This window comes from Lolium perenne, chromosome 6 (genome assembly GCF_019359855.2).
Source record: "Lolium perenne isolate Kyuss_39 chromosome 6, Kyuss_2.0, whole genome shotgun sequence".
NCBI classification, from domain to species: domain Eukaryota; kingdom Viridiplantae; phylum Streptophyta; class Magnoliopsida; order Poales; family Poaceae; genus Lolium; species Lolium perenne.
In genome coordinates, this window is record NC_067249.2 from 19173952 (window position 1) to 19193430 (window position 19479).

Genomic DNA, 19479 nt, shown 5'->3' on the forward strand with positions numbered 1-19479 from the left:
TGCGTAGCAAATGTTTATGATAAAGCTCTAGATGATGGTCCTATGTTACTTGATAATATTAATTGTACTACTAATGAAAATGGGATTGAAGAAGTCTTGACATTATCTATGAGTCCCATATCTCTTGAGATTGATCAATCATCTTGTTATATTATTGATAAAAGCGGGTTTGAAAGTTTTGACCCCACTATTTTTGAGCTTGATAAAAATTATGTGTCTATGGATCATGAAAAGAATGCTTTATGTGATAGTTATATTGTTGAGTTTATTCATGAAGCTACTGAAAATTATTATGAGAGAGGAAAATATGGTTGTAGAAATTTTCGTGGTACTAAAACACCTCTCTATATGCTGAAGATTTTGAAGTTACTCTTGTTTTATCTTTCAATGCTTGTCACTTTGTTCTTCATGAATTTATTTTTGTACAAGATTCCTATGCATAGGAAGTGGGTGAGACTTAAATGTGTTTTGAATTTGCTTTTTGATGCTCTCTTTTGCTTCAACTCTTATTTCTTGCGAGTGCATCATCAAAATTGCTGAGCCCATCTTAATGGCTATAAAGAAAGAACTTCTCGGGAGATAACCCATGTGTTTATTTTGCTACTGTTTTGTTGTGTTTTGGAAGTTGTTACTACTGTAGCAACCTCTCCTTATCTTTATTTTATTGCAATGTTGTGCCAAGTGAAGCCTCTAATCGAAGGTTGATACTAGATTTGGATTTCTGCGCAGAAACAGATTTCTATCTGTCACGAATCTGGGCTGTGTTCTCTGTAGGTAACTCAGAAAAATCTGCCAATTTACGTGCGTGTTCCACAGATATGTACGCAACTTTCATTAGTTTTGAGTTTTCTTATTTGAGCAACGGAAGTACCTCTTTAAAATTCGTCTTTACTGGCTGTTCTGTTTTGGCAGATTCTGTCTCTGTTTTTTGCATTGTCTCTTGTGGATTTTTAAGCAAGGCTTTCTACACGTGGAGAGCTGTAGCTAATGTTTTATTGAGTTCTTGCAATGTGTCACTACAGGACCAAGGTGGATTCAAATTTTTTGAGTACTAACCCCTCTAATGAAGTTTATGAGAAGTTTGGTGTGAAGGAAGTTTTCAAGGGTCAAGAGAGGAGGATTATATATGATCAAGAAGAGTGAAAAGTCTAAGCTTGGGGATGCCCCCGTGGTTCATCCCTGCATATTTCAAGAAGACTCAAGCAACTAAGCTTGGGGATGCCCAAGGCATCCCCTTCTTCATCAACTTATCAGGTTTCTTCTATTGAAACTATATTTTTATTCAGTCACATCATATGTGCTTTACTTGGAGCGTCTGTATGTTTTATTTTTGTTTGTGTTTGAATAAAGATGGATCCTAGCAATCCTTGTTTGGGAGAGAGACACGCTCCGCTTTTTCATATGAACACTTGTTCTTCGTTTTACTTTTAATGTTCAATGATAAAAGTTGGAAGCTACAATACTTATGGTTATTTGGTTGGAAACAGAAAATGCCTCATAATGTCTTGGATAATCTGATACTTGGCAATTGTTTTGAGCTCTCAAGTAGATCATGATTAAGTTTTTTCATGTAGTTTAAACCTATTAGTGGAGAACTACTGTAGAGCTTGTTAAAATTGGTTTGCATGATTGGTCTCTCTTAAGATCTAGATATTTTCTGGTAAAAGTGTTTGAGCAACAAGGAAGACAGTGTAGAGTATTATAATGCTTGCAATATGTTCTTATGTAAGTTTTGCTGTACCGGTTCATACTTGTGTTTTCTTCAAATAACCTTGCTAGCCAAAGCCTTGTACTGAGAGGGAATGCTTCTCGTGCATCCAAAACCTTGAGCCAAAACCTATGCCATGTGTGTCCACCATACCTACCTACTATGTGGTATTTCCTGCCATTCCAAAGTAAATTGCTTGAGTGCTACCTTTAAACAATTCAAAATTTATTACCTCTGATTTGTGTCAATGTTTTATAGCTCATGAGGAAGTATGTGGTGTTTATCTTTCAATTTTGTTGGGCAACTTTCACCAATAGACTAGTGGCTTCATCCGCTTATCCAATAATTTTGCAAAAAGAGCTGGCAATGGGATTCCCAGTCCCAAATTAATTAACCAAAATAGACACTCCTCCATGGTATGTGATTGTTGGACGGCACCCGAAGGATTCGGTTAGCCATGGCTTGAGAAAGCAAAGGGGGGAGGAGTGTCATCATAATAAAACTAAAATAAAAGGGCACTCCTTCATGGTATGAGATTGTTGGCAGGCACCCGAGGATTCGATTATCCATGGTTTGTGAAAGCAAAGGTTGGAAGGAGTGTCACACAAAAATAAAAATAATTCATGGGAGCCGCTCTTTGAAGGTTTGTCTGGCGAGGGGGTTAGAGTGCCCACTACCATTCGTTGACAACACCAAGCACCTCTCAAAATTTTACTTTTTATGCTCTCTTTATGTTTTCAAAACCAAAGCTCTAGCACAAATATAGCAATCAATGCTTCCCTCTACGAAGGGCCATTCTTTTACTTTATATTGAGTCAGTTTACCTACTTCCTTCCATCTTAGAAGCAAACACTTGTGTCAACTGTGCATTGATTCTTACATACTTGCTTATTTGCATTCATCATATTACTTTATGTTGACAATTATCCATGAGATATGCATGTTGAAAGTTGAAAGCAACTGCTGAAACTTAAATCTTTCTTTGTGTTGCTTCGATGCCTTTACTTTGAATTTATTGCTTTATGAGTTAACTCTTATGCAAGACTTTTGATACTTGTCTTGAAAGTACTATTCATGAAAAGTTTTGCTATATGTTATCTATTTGTTAGCAACTATAGATCATTGCCTTGTGTCATTGCATTCATCTCATATGCTTTGTAATAGTATGATCAAGGTTATGTAAGTAGCATGTCACTACAGAAATTATTCTTTTTATCGTTTACCTACACGAGGACGAGTAGGAACTAAGCTTGGGGATGCTGATACGTCTACAACGTATCCATAATTTCTGATGTTCCATGCTTGTTTTATGACAATACTTACATGTTTTGCTTGCACTTTATGATGATTTCATGCATTTTCCGGAACTAACCTATTAACAAGATGCCACAGTGCCAGTTCCTGTTTTCTGCTGTTTTTGGTTCCAGAAAGGCTGTTCGGGCAATATTCTCGGAATTCGACGAAACAAAGACCAAACATCATAATTCACCGAGACGGACCAGGACACCGAAGGGGAGTCAGAGGGGAGGACTGGGGCCCCACACCATAGGGGAGGGCACCCGGTTGCCCCTCCTGCGCCGCCTCTTCGCCTATATAAGCCCTTTCGACCTAAAAACTCGATACCAATTGACGAAACTCCAGAAAGACTCCAGGGGCGCCGCCGCCATTGCGAAACTCCAATTCGGGGGACAGAAGTCTCTGTTCTGGCACCCTGCCGGGACGGGGAAGTGCCCCCGGAAGCCATCTCCATCGACGCCACCACCTCCATCATGCTCCGTGAGTAGTTCCCCCATGGACTACGGGTTCTAGCAGTAGCTAGTTGGTACTCTCTATCCCATGTACTTCAATACAATGATCTCATGAGCTGCCTTACATGATTGAGATTCATCTGATGTAATCGGTGTTGTGTTTGTTGGGATCCGATGGATGATACATTATGATTAGTCTATCTATAAAGTTTGTGAAGTTATTGTTGCTGCAATCTTGTTATGCTTAATGCTTGTCACTAGGGCCCGAGTGGCATGATCTTAGATTTAAGCTCTATACTTATTGCTTAGATTGTATCTACAAGTTGTATGCACATGTCTATGTCCAGAACCAAAGGCCCTGAAGTGACAGAAATCGGGACAACCGGAGGGGAAGGCGTAGGTATGAGGATCACATGTTTTCACCAAGTGTTAATGCTTTGCTCCGGTACTTTATTAAAAGGAGTACCTTAATATCCAGTAGATTCCCTTGAGGCCCGGCTGCCACCGGCTGGTAGGACAAAAGATGTTGTGCAAGTTTCTCATTGCGAGCACGTACGACTATATATGGAAAACATGCCTACATAATTAATAATCTGGATGTTCTGTCTTAATGCTTTATCAATCCTATCAATTGCCCAACTGTAATTTTTTCACCCAACACTTGTCACTTGTTATTGGAGAGTTACCACTAGTGTAGATCGCTGGGAACCCCGGTCCATCTCTCATCATCATATACTCGTTCTATATGTCATTGGAAGTAGTATCAACTATTTTCTGGTGCCATCGCCTCTGTGTTATTGCTGCTGCTGTGTTATTGTTACTATTGCTCTCATATTACTGCTGCTTTCACATCACCCCTGTTACTAGTGCTTTTCCAGGTGCAGCTGAATTGACAACTCAGTTGTTAAGGCTTATAAGTATTCTTTACCTCCCCTTGTGTCGAATCAATAAATTGGGTTTTACTTCCCTCGAAGACTGCCGCGATCCCCTATACTTGTGGGTTATCATTAGGCAGCTCACAAGATCCAACAATGAAGCACACTTAGGAGAAGACGACCATCTAGCTACTGCTATGGACCCATAGTCCAGGGGTGAACTACTCACTCATCACTCCGGAGGCGACCATGGCGGTGAAGAGTCCTCCGGGAGATGATTCCCCTCTCCGGCAGGGTGCCGGAGGCGATCTCCTCAATCCCCCGAGATGGGATTGGCGGCGGTGGCGTCTCTGGAAGGTTTTCCGTATCGTGGCTCTCGGTACTGGGGGTTTCGCGATGAAGGCTTTAAGTAGGCGGAAGGGCAGGTCAAGAGGCCTCACGGGGGCCCCACACAACAGGGCCGCGCAGGCCCCCTGTAGGCCGCGCCGCCCTACTGTGGCGGCGCCCCGTGGCCCCACTTCGTCTCCTCTTCGGACTTCTGGAAGCTTCGTGGAAAAATAGGCCCCTGGGCGTTGATTTCGTCCAATTCCGAGAATATTTCCTTACTAGGATTTCTGAAACCAAAAACAGCGGAAAACAGCAACTGGCTCTTCGGCATCTTGTTAATAGGTTGGTGCCGGAAAATGCATAAATTTCTCCTATAAATGTTGAAACACTACCCTCTCAACCAGGCCATCTGAAAGGGGCAAATCAATCTGGTTCGTCTAATCTGGTATGAACAGTCACTTTGCAAACCCACTTTTCACCACAGCCGTTGGATGCGGTAAATTGTTTGTCACTCCTTCGTTGTTTGAATAGGTCCATGACGGATGGGCCCTTGCGTGTGTGGGATCGGCGAGCAGAGGGTGCGAGGGCGCTCGTTCATGTCGCCTTTCTCCCCCTGTTTCTTTGTGCGCGTGCTGGTGGGTGAAAACCTAGATCGGCCCCGCGGTGAAAACCTCCTCACCAATCCCCGCATCCTCCCTCATGCCCAATCCGCTTCCCGGTGGCGGCGTGGAGTTGAGGCGGGAGCGGTCGGAGATGGGCTCGCACGGGGCGGATCTGTGGCGGCAGCAACTGGAGGCGATGGGCGCGGGTGGACCCGCGTCGGCGACGACCGGAGGCGATGGGCGAGGCCCGAGACGGACCGGCGCGGGGCGGCCGCCTTAAGTGAAGAACCGGTGGGAGGCATCGGGATCCGCGACGGCGGCGGCTCGCATCTTGCGCCGAGCGACGAGGACGACGGCGGCTCGCAGCTTGCGCCGAGCGTCGAGGACGCCTGGACGCAGACACAGCGGTGGATCGCGCGCCTGAGCAACCCGCCGTGGAGTCTTGACCGCAGAGGCGGCAGGCCCCACTGGTGGCTTCCTTTAATCTCCCCTCAGTGCTTGGCGGTGAAGAGCACAATGACGAGCTGCAGGAGCTCGACGTGCGTGCGCAGCTCGTCCACCTGCGGAGGCCATGCGCCCGTCCCCAAAGCCCCTCCTCCTCGTCTCGTTCTCCACCAGGCAGGTGCGCTTGTGCCTCTTCTCTCGATCTTCCCTTGGTTTTGTGCTGGTACTATATTGAGTTCTTGTCTGTTATTTTTTGTGCTACAGCGTTGGGGCGAATCAGGGCAGGACGGGCGGGATCCGGGGCAGGGCCGGCCAAATCGTGTGGCGGGTGGCGGATTTCGAGCTAGCAACGACGACCTTGAGCGTGTGCACAGATGCCATGGCGAGCAATGCTGTAAAACTCGATTTCGAGCGGCTCCCCAAGGAGGAGAGAGGAAAAGCGCAAATGCCTACGGGAGGAAGAGCAGCTCGGCTGACCGGGAACCATTCAGTTCATTGCAATTGTGGTGCTGCACAGTGCCCAGGCAGGCTGTCAAAGACTGCCCCTTCTTTCTCTATTTTAGCAACTGCAGTACCTGGTTTACACACGTCTTGCTTGGTATCTTTTTCCCTTCCACCAATCTATTTTTCTGATTTGATTATAAATCATGCAGATAGATGCTACTAATCAGGGAGTGGGTTGCAGCTCACTCAAAACAATTCGGTGGTAAGCTTCTGTAATTTTATTCTGAGAAGAACAATAATAGTTATACCATCATATCGGCTTATCAGCTTGGAGACAATTTTGTTGGGTGAAATTTTGCAAATGCAGCAATTTTCTTGTTCGTGCAAAATTTATTATTGGTGCTTGTGTACTGATGTTTCAAGTTTATTTATACAATTATGGAAAAGAGAAATACATTATTGCATTTTTAAAGAAAAACGAATAATGCAAATATCAATAGCGCTGAATTAAGGGTAATCTTTAATTACCTTGATAATATATCTCAACTCCTATGTATAACAATTCATTTTATAGGAATTTGAGAAGATTTGTGCAGAGAGCCTCTTCATGGTTTCATGGTTGAGCTCTCAACAACTGTTACCTTCTTTGTGGCTTGCATCTATGTTCGTACTTCCGTTTGATGGGGAAACTATTTATGGTGGCATGGAAATTCGTTATGTTGGTATGCACCGCCTAATAAAATTTGGCGCTCAGCTTGAAACAAATAATTTATGTACCTACAGATACTTATTGTGAACTCGTGTTTATGTTGCAGAGCTATTGTGAAAGATAATTAGTCTATATATCTTCTAAACATAAATTTGGCGTGTGTGTAGGGGCTGGCTTGGCCATGTCAGAGAGCAGCACGGCGGCGGCTCAAGCGTGGAAGGAGGAGGTGTGGTGGGTGTTGGATCCGATGACTTGCCATGAACGCGCTTCATCGTGCTGTCGCTGCAGTCATTGTGGAAGCTGTACGACATGATGGTGGTGGATCCTGCCAAACCATGGGCCGTGAGGTTTCCATGGTTAGAAACATGATCAAAAGCTCCAGGTGATTTTCCCTGTTCCTTGATTTAATTTATTTTGTCTCTGTTCCTATGGAAGAGTTTGGAGTGGAGGTTTGTTTCTTTGCAACGAATGGCTTGCAGAATTGGAGAAGCCAATTGCTTCCGCTATCAAACTCAAGTTTATTACACAATGAGTAGGATGGACTTATTGGCTCTTTCTGAAGAATGCTTTTGTGATGATAGCTTTTTATATGCCACAGTTTAATAAGCTTAAAACTCAAGTTTATTACACAATGAGTAGGATGGACTTATTGGCTCTTTCTGAAGAATGCTTTTGTGATGATAGCTTTTTATATGCCACAGTTTAATAAGCTTAAGATCGGAATTATAATACACAATGAGTAGGATGGACTTATTGGCTCTTTCTGAAGAATGCTTTTGTGATGATAGCTTTTTATATGCCACAGTTTAATAAGCTTAAGATCGGAATTATAATAGGCACGTGAATTACAAAGAAATATTTTTTGGTTTAGAGGTACAGCATGCAACTAGGATTCTATTCTGGAATGAACTAATGGATGATAGTTTATTATGAGTTACTGCCCCATCTCTGTTTCTATTTTGTCGATTGCCATATACCTTCTCTTAGTAACTTAAACTGCATGCCAGCTTGGTTTAAGTGAATATTGTATAGGGTACTTCCGTTCCATTGTTTAACTCTCTTATCCTTTCGAGAATTAATATTATTGCCATACTGTGACTGACAATTCAAATTTCTATATGTTGCTACTGACGTGCTCTGCTCCTAAATAATGTTGTGGAAATTTGTTGGTTTTGTACAGAGGCAGCAGTATATTTGGTACTATATTAGTTTGAAGATTATGTTGGATCCATAAGAAAGAGGGAAGATATGGAGCCGTAACTCCATATTTCACATCGATGTGTGACAGGACTGGTAACTGAAATTGATTCACCATTTTGTATATGACAAAATCAGCTTGACATTGCCACCGTCTCCTGATCAGTCAGTCTGATGTGGTTTTGGTGTTTTTTCTAGCAGAGAAAAGAACTCCCATCTACTTGGTCAATCGGTAACTGTTCAGTACCATGTTTAGCAATTTCAGTTTGTCCCCGGTCATTTCAGCCAATGTTTTCTAAATAAAAATATATAATGGTCTTGACAACATGGCTACTTTTTAACTGATGTATTGTTCTTTAGCTGTTGGTGTGCCATGGTAATTGTCTTGAAAGAAAACTAACTAAATCTATTGTGTTTTTTACATGATTTTGGTGTGTTTGAGATTATGCCACTTATATTCATATTGCATTTATTTCTCAAACAAAATGAACATTCATTCTATTCTCACCCAATTTATTATTTCATACATCACAAGCTAAATGTATTCTCAGGGTAAAGGCAATGCGTATTAAAGCTTTTTGTTGCTGCATAGACAAACCCGTCTCAATTATTGCTATATCGCTTCTCTTGATATTCAAAATTTAGCATGGGTTTTTTATGTTCTTGATAATCCTATATAAAATACTAAAAGTGATTGATGTTAAACAAAAAAACTAAAAAATGGAGGGATTGAGCGATATATGCAATTTTTAATTTATGCTTTGATGCACCTGCTGATGATGTTTTTTTGAAAGCTTATTGGCTGATGATGTTCTTATGTGCTTGGTGATCTGCTTGCGGGTGAATTTATAAATAGCAAAAACCAAAATGAATTTTGAATTTTATAGTTGTTTTTCCTTTGATCTACTTGATCTAATTTAACACCAAGGATGAAATTTGAGAGATCAAAATCAGATTCTCCTTTGTAATATGAGAATATGGCGCCATTATGATTTTCGTTTTCTTTGGACAAAATATTTGGATGTATGTAACTCCTTGCAAACTACAATTGTCATTTTATCTGTAGGCGGTTATTGTTTTCCTTGCACCGAGTTCAGACCAGCTGGAATTATTCTTGCTTGCAAAGCTTAGGACATACGGCTCTCCATTTACTCCAACATTTCAATGTAGCAGTCTCTTTATCATATCTACTTTCTTTTGCTGCAGTGGGGTTTCAGCGGAAAGCCAAGACAATACAAGTGAGATAGCTAGCCGCACAAATCAGTTGTTTGGACACGTGAAGTGTCTTATGTCATTGGTGGATCTCCCATGGGCTGGATTTTGTGTGTGTGGCCTGAAGGAAAAGAAGAATGGCTGTCACTTCAAGCTGAAAAGTCATATCACTCACTCAGCCACTCAGGTGACTCAGCCACCTGGCAAGTACTCAGATCTTCGGAGATTCTTAGCTCTATAAGCATTATTACTGCTCATGATTGTTTGCAGTATATATTATACCAATGTTATTTTCTTCCTTTTTAGATGAGTGATTACTGACTATTTGGACAGAATAATGGTCCATGTGAGAGAAATAACATGCTGATACCATCCTGAAATAATATAAGCGGGAGGGGACGAGGTTTCAAAGACCTTTTTCCCCAGTGGCATCCACAGAATATGGCTACTACTACTTAAACTTGGCCGGGTAGTAGTGGTTATTTTCCAGGCATCTGCTCTTGTTTGTGTTTCACTTCAGCAAGAAAATCCCAACGGGTAGAATGATAGAGCACTTCAAAAATTTCCAATGGAACTTCAAAAGCTCCACAATCATTCTTTTGTCACAGATACTTGTTCTATACAACCTGATTAGAATGATAGAGCACTTCAAAAGTTTCCAATCAAACTTTTCTGTTGTAGAATGTTTATTTTCCTTTTCTTGAAGGAAATCATTCTTTTGTCGCAGATACTTGTTCTATACAACCTGATCTATATTTTGTTTGTGCCTAGGTTGGAGGTTGCTAGCGGGGAAGTTGGTTATTATTCAATCTCGTTTTGGCCAGTTATGGAGATACAGACAAGGAAAGTGGCTTTCGCTGGCGTGTGGTATATGTTTCAGAATGGTGCGGAAGGGTTGAGCAGCGATAGAGATTTTTTTAGTCCTAGGTGAGCACTCACACACTTCAATTTTCTCTTTGTAATACTGCAGGATTTAATACTTCAAGTACATATGAATAGTACGTTTCTCTCTCCCCCAGATTTTTTACTACCGAGAATGCTTTTGGTAATGTTTACGGATGTTCTCAGCCAGAGTTGGGCTTCCTTGTCGACGACTTGCCATCTCGAGCACCTCTGCAGGTATACAAACTCTTTCTTGTCTCTTTCATTTTCAGTGACCCTCGCTTTGGTATATGCTCGACTCAGTGTGCAGTGCGATTTTTATCTCTTTAGTTTGTTGTTTCGCTGGATATAGAAGCAAATTAAGATGTGAAAATGTGGGGATTCAACAATGATATGTAGCTGATAATTTTTCTGCTTGGCTTACTAAAAAAGAAAAGCTCTATATATGATTGTGACAGGTTAATTGTGAAGATATGAGACTTCAAGAAATAACCTTCATATTAGGTCTGGTAGTCTACATCCCCAACTTAGTGTTAAGGTTCGTGTTGACTTTTAAGGTTTGTGTTTTTAGTGCCTTGTGGAGTGACTAAATTCGTGCTTTGTGGAGCGCAATGGTATATTTCCTTTAACTGGAAAAAAAGTTTCTGTAGTTTATATACATGTTGTGCAGCATATAGCACGAGGTTCTTTTGGAATTTGATTTCTTTAGATCATTTACCAATCTTTAGCTAGATCTGGGCAGGGGCATTGTTGTACGAATCTAAATTGACTTTTGTTAGTTTATTTACGTTTTTTTGCGCTTATGCTTTGGTAGTTACTAAATCATATGTTACTGTTCTTTTTGGGGCTTCCGTCACTCTATACTTCAAAGGCTGTTGTTGGCCCCTATGTGATGCCTATGGTCGTGTTCAGTTTGATGAGATCTTTAATTTTTGAAGTTACAGAAAATTTTAAGGTTTGTGTTTTTAGTGCGTTGTGGATGATTCTCACTGTGATCATCCCAGGATAGCAGGTGTAGTTCTATTGAGCATTAGTGTTCTGCTTCCATATATCATGTTGGATAGTGATTGCATCCAGATTTTTTTTATTGTTTCTTGTTTTTCCTTCCTGTTTACATGGCAAAGAGATCTGCGGTTCCCAAGCATACGCGGTAGGGCCTCTAGAAATATTTCATGTTTTAGAGTACATCTGTCCATCTTATTCCTTCCTCACCAATTTAATTCTATTTTGCAGCCAGGCTCTGGATGTCCAGGAGTTTCTTACACCACAACATTATTGTTCGTGGAGTCCATTGTTGTTGCAGGTCTACCCATTCTGGCTGTTTTCCGGCATTGTTTCTGGCTGTTAGGTTGTACGTCATCTCACCCAAACAATGCTGGATTCAGGTACACTAGCTGCTACTCTTTTTGTCATTTACTCGATTCAGTTGAGACTGAGGTCAACAAATATACTGGAAAAGTACAACTTGGCATGTATTAACTTCTGGACTATTGTAATGCATGTCATCGGCCAGAGAAGGCGGGGGTCTGTGGATGCTAGCAAGTGAGGCAACTTGGCTCGGACCGGCCATAGCGCTGGTGTTGATGTCTCCCCAGTCCCCACCGTCCTCCTTTGTCTCCCAGCCACGGCTGGCTTCAGTCCCTCCTCTGATGTGATGCTATGTGAGCAAGAAAAAGAGCAAAAAAGTTATGTATCACCATCCAGCGTCCACACAGCCAGATTAGTTTTGGATAACACATGTACTCTGACCTGCTCAATAGTCTGAAATGCCTTCATTATTAGGCAGATAATGATACTGCTCTGAATAATTCTTTTTTGTTTAGAGCAACGGTGTTTTCAGTAACTCTCCTAGGTACTATATATATTGCTTTATTTATGCTGATACTGAATTTTGCATTCTGAAGTAGCTTACCGTAATTTGCAGTCCTGATTAGTGGAAGTCAGATTGATTGATTATATAGTTTGCATTGCAGGTATAGGGTGTTGGTCAACAGCTACTTGCAAGGTGAAGAGATGTCAACACTTCGTTTTTGAGCCGTGGCCTGTGAGGTACTGAGTACCGTGTCTTCCATGTGCCCCTGACAATCTTCGGCATGCCAACCTTTAATTTACCATGTAGAAATTATCTAGCTTGATTCAATCCACCGGTGTTATTTTAGGAGATGCGTGCTGAACTGAAGTAGCTGTATCATCAACTGCAAGGTTAATTATTATGTTATTTTCTTTTGACCTGGAGGTTGAAAACATGTGGAGGAGGGCATCACGCCATGCAATGACACGAGGGATCAGCTAGAAACAAGCGGAAGCTTTAACCTGAGATGTTTAAGATCTCTGATGCACATGGAGCTAGGTCTTTCACATGTCTTACTCGGTATGCAGGACAATGCGGAGCGGAAGGTCTCATTTAGTTCAGCAGCCGGATATCTGTTTGAAAGATGCAGCGGGCACAAATAAGTTGTTGTTAAGCCATATTTCTACGTCTCATCCCTCTCTAATTCTGACCACTCAAGTCCATGTGGTTTTCTTCATTTGATCCTCTGTGCAGCAGCAAAGGCTTGGTCCATTTGTCTTCTGCAAGGTACCCAAAGTAATAACTGCAGTATTGACTTGTCTAAAATTGACATGCTTTGATCATCGTATGTGTCAATAATTAATTTACAAGAGGTTGACAGTGGAGATAATCCTTGTGGTTCCCAGGGTTGCTTTATGTGTTATTTTCTGCTGCATAATAATCCTAAAGAAAGTGCATGTGAGCGGATTTATTGTGTTCCTTTATGTGTTATTTACTTCGATTAGAATTCTTTCTCTTGTAGACTTTTGTCTTTTGTGTGATTATAATTCTTGTTGAATTGAAGTGTAAATAATAGTATTGATCTGCTTGCTTTGGCCATCTTTTTCCATGTTTTGCTTGGTTGATATGCTTCTGGCGATTATTTTTTGAAGTGAGGTTTGTTTAATTGGACTTTCTGCTGCATAATAATCCTAAATAAAATTCATGTGAGTGCCTTTATTGTGTTCCTTTCATGTTTTTCTTACTTTGACAATGATGCTTTCTTTTAAAGATTTGTCTCTTTTATGTGATTATGGGTTTTTGGGTTTCAGATGCGGAATGATGTTTTCTTGGCCCAGGCACGTGACGAAATATGATTTGGAGGCTGACTGCTTTAGTTCTCCTTATGATGATGTGAATAAAAGGAAGCTTGCCTATAGCCATCTTGGTATTGGAAACAAGTATGCAAAGGTGTCACAATAATTACTTGATCTTACTCTATTTCCTCTAACATTTATTACATGACATTAAGTTGATCTGTTGCATTTAGGAGCGAACCTTCTAAATATGGTGATGCCCATTACTTTTTTAAAAACTATAATCGATCATTTCATGTCATGAGAATGAGTGGGCAGCCCATATAACCTAACAAGAGAGTTCATGTGGCAGTAGTCTGCTTTCTGTAGCAATAACTTCCTTTGTGGTGTTTGGTCTTTAATTCTTATTTATCGTATATGATGGCTTGAGGTTTGCTAATCCATGGTTTGATCCTGAAATTTACTTACATATATCTATGGGATGCTGCAGACGAGGGGACAAGGAGGTGAGCAAGGGCGATGAGGGAGGAGCAGACTCACCGACTCGGACTCCTGGGCGATTTTTAATGGGGGCCAGGTGAGCAGACAAACATCGGAATGATTATAGTCTTGGGAGGGAAGGGCTAGAGCTAGGTGTTGATTTTCAAGTAGTGATCAATCTTGAGCGATTCACGCGGTTGCTTCGATTGCACCATGCATGACAAATTTGGGGTAAATAATCTTGGGCTGGAATCGATGACTGCTACGGCCATATACCGACATACAAACCTATTTAATCAATATCAAAGTCATTTTCTGGTGATTTTGACTTCTTAAGATACAACCCTCAATGGAGGGGGCATAAGAAGCAAAACCCTACAGCTTATCCTGAGACCATGGAATGGAATAGACATGCACAAGCTTAATGTCACTAAATATTACACATTCAGCTAATGAAACATAACTTAACTCAAAACTATGCTTTACTCATGCTAACATGAAGCAAATGGCTGAAAATGGCAAGCAATCTCTCGTAACCAAACTGCTTCAAGGTACATTTTTTCCAACCTGGAAAATCTTTTTTGCTTCACCCTGTGTATGTCCCTTAGTTATTTCTATTTCTCAAACTTTATGATACTATGGTCCTTTGTAACTGCAAAGAGTACATCTAAAAATAACATGAGTATGTTAAGTGCTCAAAGTGAATATGTAATTTGAGTTAATTTGTGGTATTAAGTATTAGCTTCTTATATAACTAACTAAATGCAGGCGTGCCGGAGGTGTAGGTGACCAAAGTTGAGTAGCTCAGTGAGATTGTTTTGGCTCATGTCATGAAGAGACTGGTCCGAGGGAGGTGACACTGAATGTGCTGAGCCGATGTCATCTGAAGAATCAAGTACCAAGATATTGCTGCTCTAGGCTAGCATCTGCCACTACTCGATGTGTTGCTGCTCCAAGGCCAGGTACGGGGGCGATGTGCTTGGTCCAGTGGAGGAAAGCGTCGTGGGAGAAGAGGAACATCAGGAGCGGTTGAGATTGAGCAGGAGATGAAGGGGTGTTGCCATGCGCATCACCGTGCCCGGTTTATCTTGGGCTCATCATCAAGTACGATGGCAGGAGTTGGGTCTGATCCAGAGGCGGTGTGGTTAGCGAGTCATTTGTTCTTTTTAAGTATTAGCAAACTTTTGTTGACATCATGCCAAATGTCCATGAATCAAAATAGAAACCTTAGGGCCGAATCTGTGTCTCCATTTTGCGAATTGCGCCATGAGTCCTGTGTTCTTTTTAAGTATTAGCAAACTTTTGGCGACATCATGCCAAATGTCCATGAATCAAAATAGAAACCTTAGGGCCAAATCTGTGTCTCCATTTTGCGAATTGCGCCATGAGTCCTGTCTTCTTTTTAAGTATTAGCAAACTTTTGGTGATATCATGCCAAATGTCCATGAATCAAAATAGAAACCTTAGGGCAAAATCTGTGTCTCCATTTTGCAAATTGTGCCAGTGACGCAATGGGTTATTTCAGTAGAATTACAACAATGTGTATTGCTCAGTCTTATTTAACTTTTCAAAAAGAATCTGATGCCTTGAATCCGACCTATTGTTTATATCATTACTATATCACTTATTTGATACTTGAGACTACTGAATTTTCTTTTGAAAAGTACTTCCATTGTATGCAATTTTGTTTGGTTAATGCTACAACATAAATATTTTTCATAAGGGCTGCAACTGTTTGATTCAAATATCTTTTTTTGTCTTAAAGTAGATACATTTTTCTTGGAATTAGTAACTGTTCATTTATGTTTTTTAAGAATGCTACCTCTCTTTCGATACAATAACCATAATTTGGTGGAGGAGCTTATGCAAAAGCTGAAAAAATAGTGTGAAATTGTACTAAAAAATAGCGCAATGGGTCATCTAGTATGACATAAAGTATGCATAAAACATGTAGGTATCATCAATAAAGTGGCATGGAACATAAGAAATTATCGATACATTGGAGACGTATCAGCAAGCAGCTACTTTTCTGGCGCCATTGCCGGGGAGATGAAGACACGCTGCAAGGGGAGTCTCTCACACCCAATCTATTTACGGTGTTTATTGTCTTGCTTTATTTTATTTTCTGTTTTGTTTGCTTTCTTTATATCAAAAACACAAAAAAATTAGTTACTTGTTTTACTTATTTAGTTCGTTTTGTTTTATTTATTTTTATTATTGCTAAAATGAGTAATCCTGAAGTTGAAGTTCGTTCGTTTAAGCAACAAGGGGGAGAAAGTTTTAAAGATGCTTGGTATAGAATTAGTGATGCTCATCATAGGTGCACTAAGAAACACTCTACTATTATCCTCCTTAGGAACTTTTATGTTGGTATCTCTAGCTGGAATAGGTATGTTCTTGATACTCTTGCAGGGGGTAATTTCCTAGGTACTCCTGCTTTAGAAGCTAGTTGCATTATTGAGAGTCTAGTCGGAATACCACCTGTTAATGAAGCTAAAATTGAAATCTCTCTTGAGGATGTCATGAAAAAGTTAGAGGCCATAGAGAAAAATCTTCCAAGTGTTGAGACTAAATTGGGAATATTACTTGATAATACTGATAAACTTGATAAATCTCTAGTAGGAATTAATGAAAGAATTGTTGTCTTAGAAACTTGTGCTATCCATGATAATCAAACCCATAAGATTGGTGAACTTGAAGAAGCTATGGGAACCTTGGGTTCAAATTTTTCTTCTCTTAAGTTTAAGGAGAAAACTTATGTGGGTAAGTAGCAAAAGTTCATGTATGTCTCTAAGATGCCTAAGCCAAAGAATCATTATGAGCTTAAAATTGATAAAACCCTTAGTACCACTATGGAAAATTTAGATAATGGAGCATCTAAGATACCTATTGCGACAAGTTGTGTTTTTAAGGAAAATCATGATGTTGATGTTTCTTCTCTTGATGTTACTTGATTTTCACTTTCTGCGCCTAGCTGAAAGGCGTTAAAGAAAAGTGCTTATGGGAGACAACCCATTATTTTACTATAGAAATTTTGTTTTATATTTGAGTCAAGGTGATTGTTACTACTGTAGCAATACCTTTGTATCTTTACTTTATTGCATTGTTGTGCCAAGTAAAGTCTTTGATAGAAAGATGATACTTGATTTGGATTTCTGCACAGAAATATATTTCTATCTGTCACGGTTTTGCGTTGTTCTCCCTGTAGAAAATTCGTAAAATCTTGAAAAAATTCATGAGTAATCCTCAGATATGTACGCAACTTTCATTCAATTTGAGCTTTTTCATCTGAGCATGTTAAGTGCCTCGAAAAAATTCGTCTTTATGGACTGTTCTGTTTTGACAGATTCTGCCTTTTATTTCGCATTGCCTCTTTTACTGTGTTCGAGTGGATTTCTTTGCTCCATTAAATTTCAGTAGCCTTGGGTAATGTCCAGAATTGTTGGGAATGATTGTGTCCTTGCTGAACATGTGAATTTTTGATTATGCACTAACCCTCTAATGAGATTGTTTTGAGTTTAATGTGAAGGAAGTTTTCAAGGATCAAGAGAGGAGGATGATATAATATGATCAAGAAGAGTGAAAAGTCTAAGCTTGTGGATGCCCCCATGTTTCATCCATGCATATTTCAAGAAGACTCAAGCATCTAAGCTTGGGGATGCCCAAGGCATCCCCTTCTTCATCAACAACTTATCAGGTCACCTCTAGTGAAACTATATTTTTATTCCGTCACATCTTATGTGCTTTACTTGGAGCGTCTGTGTGCTTTTATTTTTGTTTGTGTTTGAATAAAATCGGATCCTAGCATTGCCTGTGTGGGAGAAAGACACGCTCCGCTTTTTCATATGAACACTGGTGTTCTTCGTTTTACTTTTAATGTTCATGGCAAAAGTTGAAAGCTACTGCATTTATTGCTATTTGGTTGGAAACAGAAATTGCTTCATGTGGTAATTGATATATTGTCTTGAATAATTTGATACTTGGAAATTGTTTTGATCTCTCAAGTAGATCATGTTTAAGCTCTTGCATCATGTAGTTTAAACCTATTAGTGGAGAACTACCGTAGAGCTTGTTGAAATTTGGTTTGCATGATTGGTCTCTCTAAGGTCTAGATATTTTTTGGTAAAAGTGTTTGAGCAACAAAGAAGACAGTGTAGAGTCTTATAATGCTTGCAATATGTTCTTATGTAAGTTTTGTTGTACCGGTTCATACTTGTGTTTGCTTCAAACAACCTTGCTAGCCAAAGCCTTGTACTGAGAGGGAATGCTTCTCGTGCATCCAAAACCTTGAGCCAAAACCTATGCCATGTGTGTCCACCATAACTACCTACTATGTGGTATTTTTCTGCCATTCCAAATAAATACTTCATGTGCTACCTTTAAACAATTCAAAAGTTATTATCTCTTATTTGTGTCAATGTTTTATAGCTCATGAGGAAGTATGTGGTGTTTTATCTTTCAATCTTGTTGGGCAGACTTTCACCAATGGACTAGTGGCTTCATCCGCTTATCAAATAATATTGCAAAAAGAGCTGGCAACGGGGTTCCCAGCCCCAATTAATTAACTTTCATTAATAATTCTCTTCACATGTTTTGCCCTGATTCATCAGTAAGCAACTTAATTTTGCAAATAGACACTCCTCCATGGTATGTGAAATGTTGGAAGGCACCCGAGGATTCGGTTAGCCATGGCTTGTGAAAGAAAAAGGTTGGGAGGAGTGTCATCCATAAATAAAACTAAAGTACATGTGTAAACAAAAGAGAAGATGGATGATCTACCTTGCTGGTAGAGATAACATCCTTCATGGGAGCCGCTCTTTGAAAGTATGTTTGACGAGGGGGTTAGAGTGCCCACTACCATTCGTTGACAATAACAAACACCTCTCAAAACTTTACTTTTATGCTCTCTATATGATTTCAAAACTTGAAAAGCTCTAGCACATGATTTAATGCCTGCTTCCCTTTGCGAAGGGTCTTTCTTTTACTTTATGTTGAGTCAGTTTACCTACTTCCTTCTATCTTAGAAGCAAACACTTGTGTCAACTGTGTGCATTGATTCTTACATACTTGCTTATTTGCACTCATCATATTACTTTGTGTTGACAATTATCCATGAGATATACATGTTGAAAGTTGAAAGCAATTGCTGAAACTTAAATCTTCCTTTGTGTTGCTTCAAAACATTCTATTAAGAATCTATTGCTTTATGAGTTAACTCCTATGCAAGACTTTTTGATGCTTGTCTTGAAAATACTATTCATGAAAAGTTTTTGCTATATGATTCAATTGTTTAGTCATTATCTATTTGTTAAAAAACTATAGACCATTGCTTTGAGTCACTTCATTCATTTCATATGCTTTACAATAGTATTGATCTGTTGGTAGCATGTCACTTCAGAAATTATTCTTTTTATCATTTACCTACTCGAGGACGAGTAGGAACTAAGCTTGGGGATGCTTGATACGTCTCAAACGTATCTATGATTTCTTATGTTCCATGCTAGTTTTATGACAATACATACATGTTTTATTCATACTTTATATCATTTTTATGCATTTTCCGGTACTAACCTATTAACAAGATGCCGAAGCACCAGTTCCTGTTTTCTGCTGTTTTTGGTTTCAGAAATCCTACACAGGAAATATTCTCGGAATTGGAAGAAACAAAAGCCCACGGCCCTATTTTCCACGGAGGATTCCAGAACATCGAAGAAGAGTCGGAGGCGGCCAGTAGGGGGGCCACCCCATAGGGCGGCGCGGCCTG

General features: G+C 40.1%; 2 protein-coding genes across 13 annotated transcripts; both read left to right on the plus strand.

Moving 5' to 3' along the window:
- The first annotated feature begins 5237 nt into the window (after positions 1–5237).
- Positions 5238–8298, plus strand: LOC127322133 (uncharacterized). 5 transcript variants are annotated; one of them, XM_071822898.1, is made up of 7 exons: positions 5238–5882; positions 5969–6282; positions 6358–6410; positions 6723–6870; positions 7025–7239; positions 8038–8150; positions 8253–8298. In XM_071822898.1, the coding sequence occupies exons 1-2, from the start codon at positions 5255–5257 to the stop codon at positions 6049–6051; spliced, it is 711 nt and encodes a 236-aa protein (XP_071678999.1). In that variant the 5' UTR covers positions 5238–5254; the 3' UTR covers positions 6052–6282; positions 6358–6410; positions 6723–6870; positions 7025–7239; positions 8038–8150; positions 8253–8298. The 5 variants fall into 5 exon arrangements, with proteins under 5 accessions (XP_071678999.1, XP_071678997.1, XP_071678998.1 ...); XM_071822896.1 differs by having other exon boundaries at positions 5969–6228; XM_071822897.1 differs by having other exon boundaries at positions 5969–6228; positions 8256–8298.
- A 781-nt stretch (positions 8299–9079) lies between these two features.
- Positions 9080–15083, plus strand: LOC127322132 (uncharacterized). 8 transcript variants are annotated; one of them, XM_071821449.1, is made up of 10 exons: positions 9080–9469; positions 10038–10193; positions 10286–10385; positions 10607–10686; positions 11382–11533; positions 11662–12000; positions 12122–12726; positions 13251–13389; positions 13726–14266; positions 14484–15083. In XM_071821449.1, exons 1-5 carry the CDS (start codon positions 9363–9365, stop codon positions 11494–11496), a joined length of 558 nt encoding a protein of 185 aa, XP_071677550.1. In that variant the 5' UTR covers positions 9080–9362; the 3' UTR covers positions 11497–11533; positions 11662–12000; positions 12122–12726; positions 13251–13389; positions 13726–14266; positions 14484–15083. The 8 variants fall into 8 exon arrangements, with proteins under 8 accessions (XP_071677550.1, XP_071677545.1, XP_071677547.1 ...); XM_071821444.1 differs by lacking the exon at positions 10607–10686 and having other exon boundaries at positions 9108–9469; positions 12122–12197; positions 12385–12726; XM_071821446.1 differs by lacking the exon at positions 10607–10686 and having other exon boundaries at positions 9108–9469; positions 12122–12197; positions 12528–12726.
- The last annotated feature ends 4396 nt before the right edge of the window (positions 15084–19479 follow it).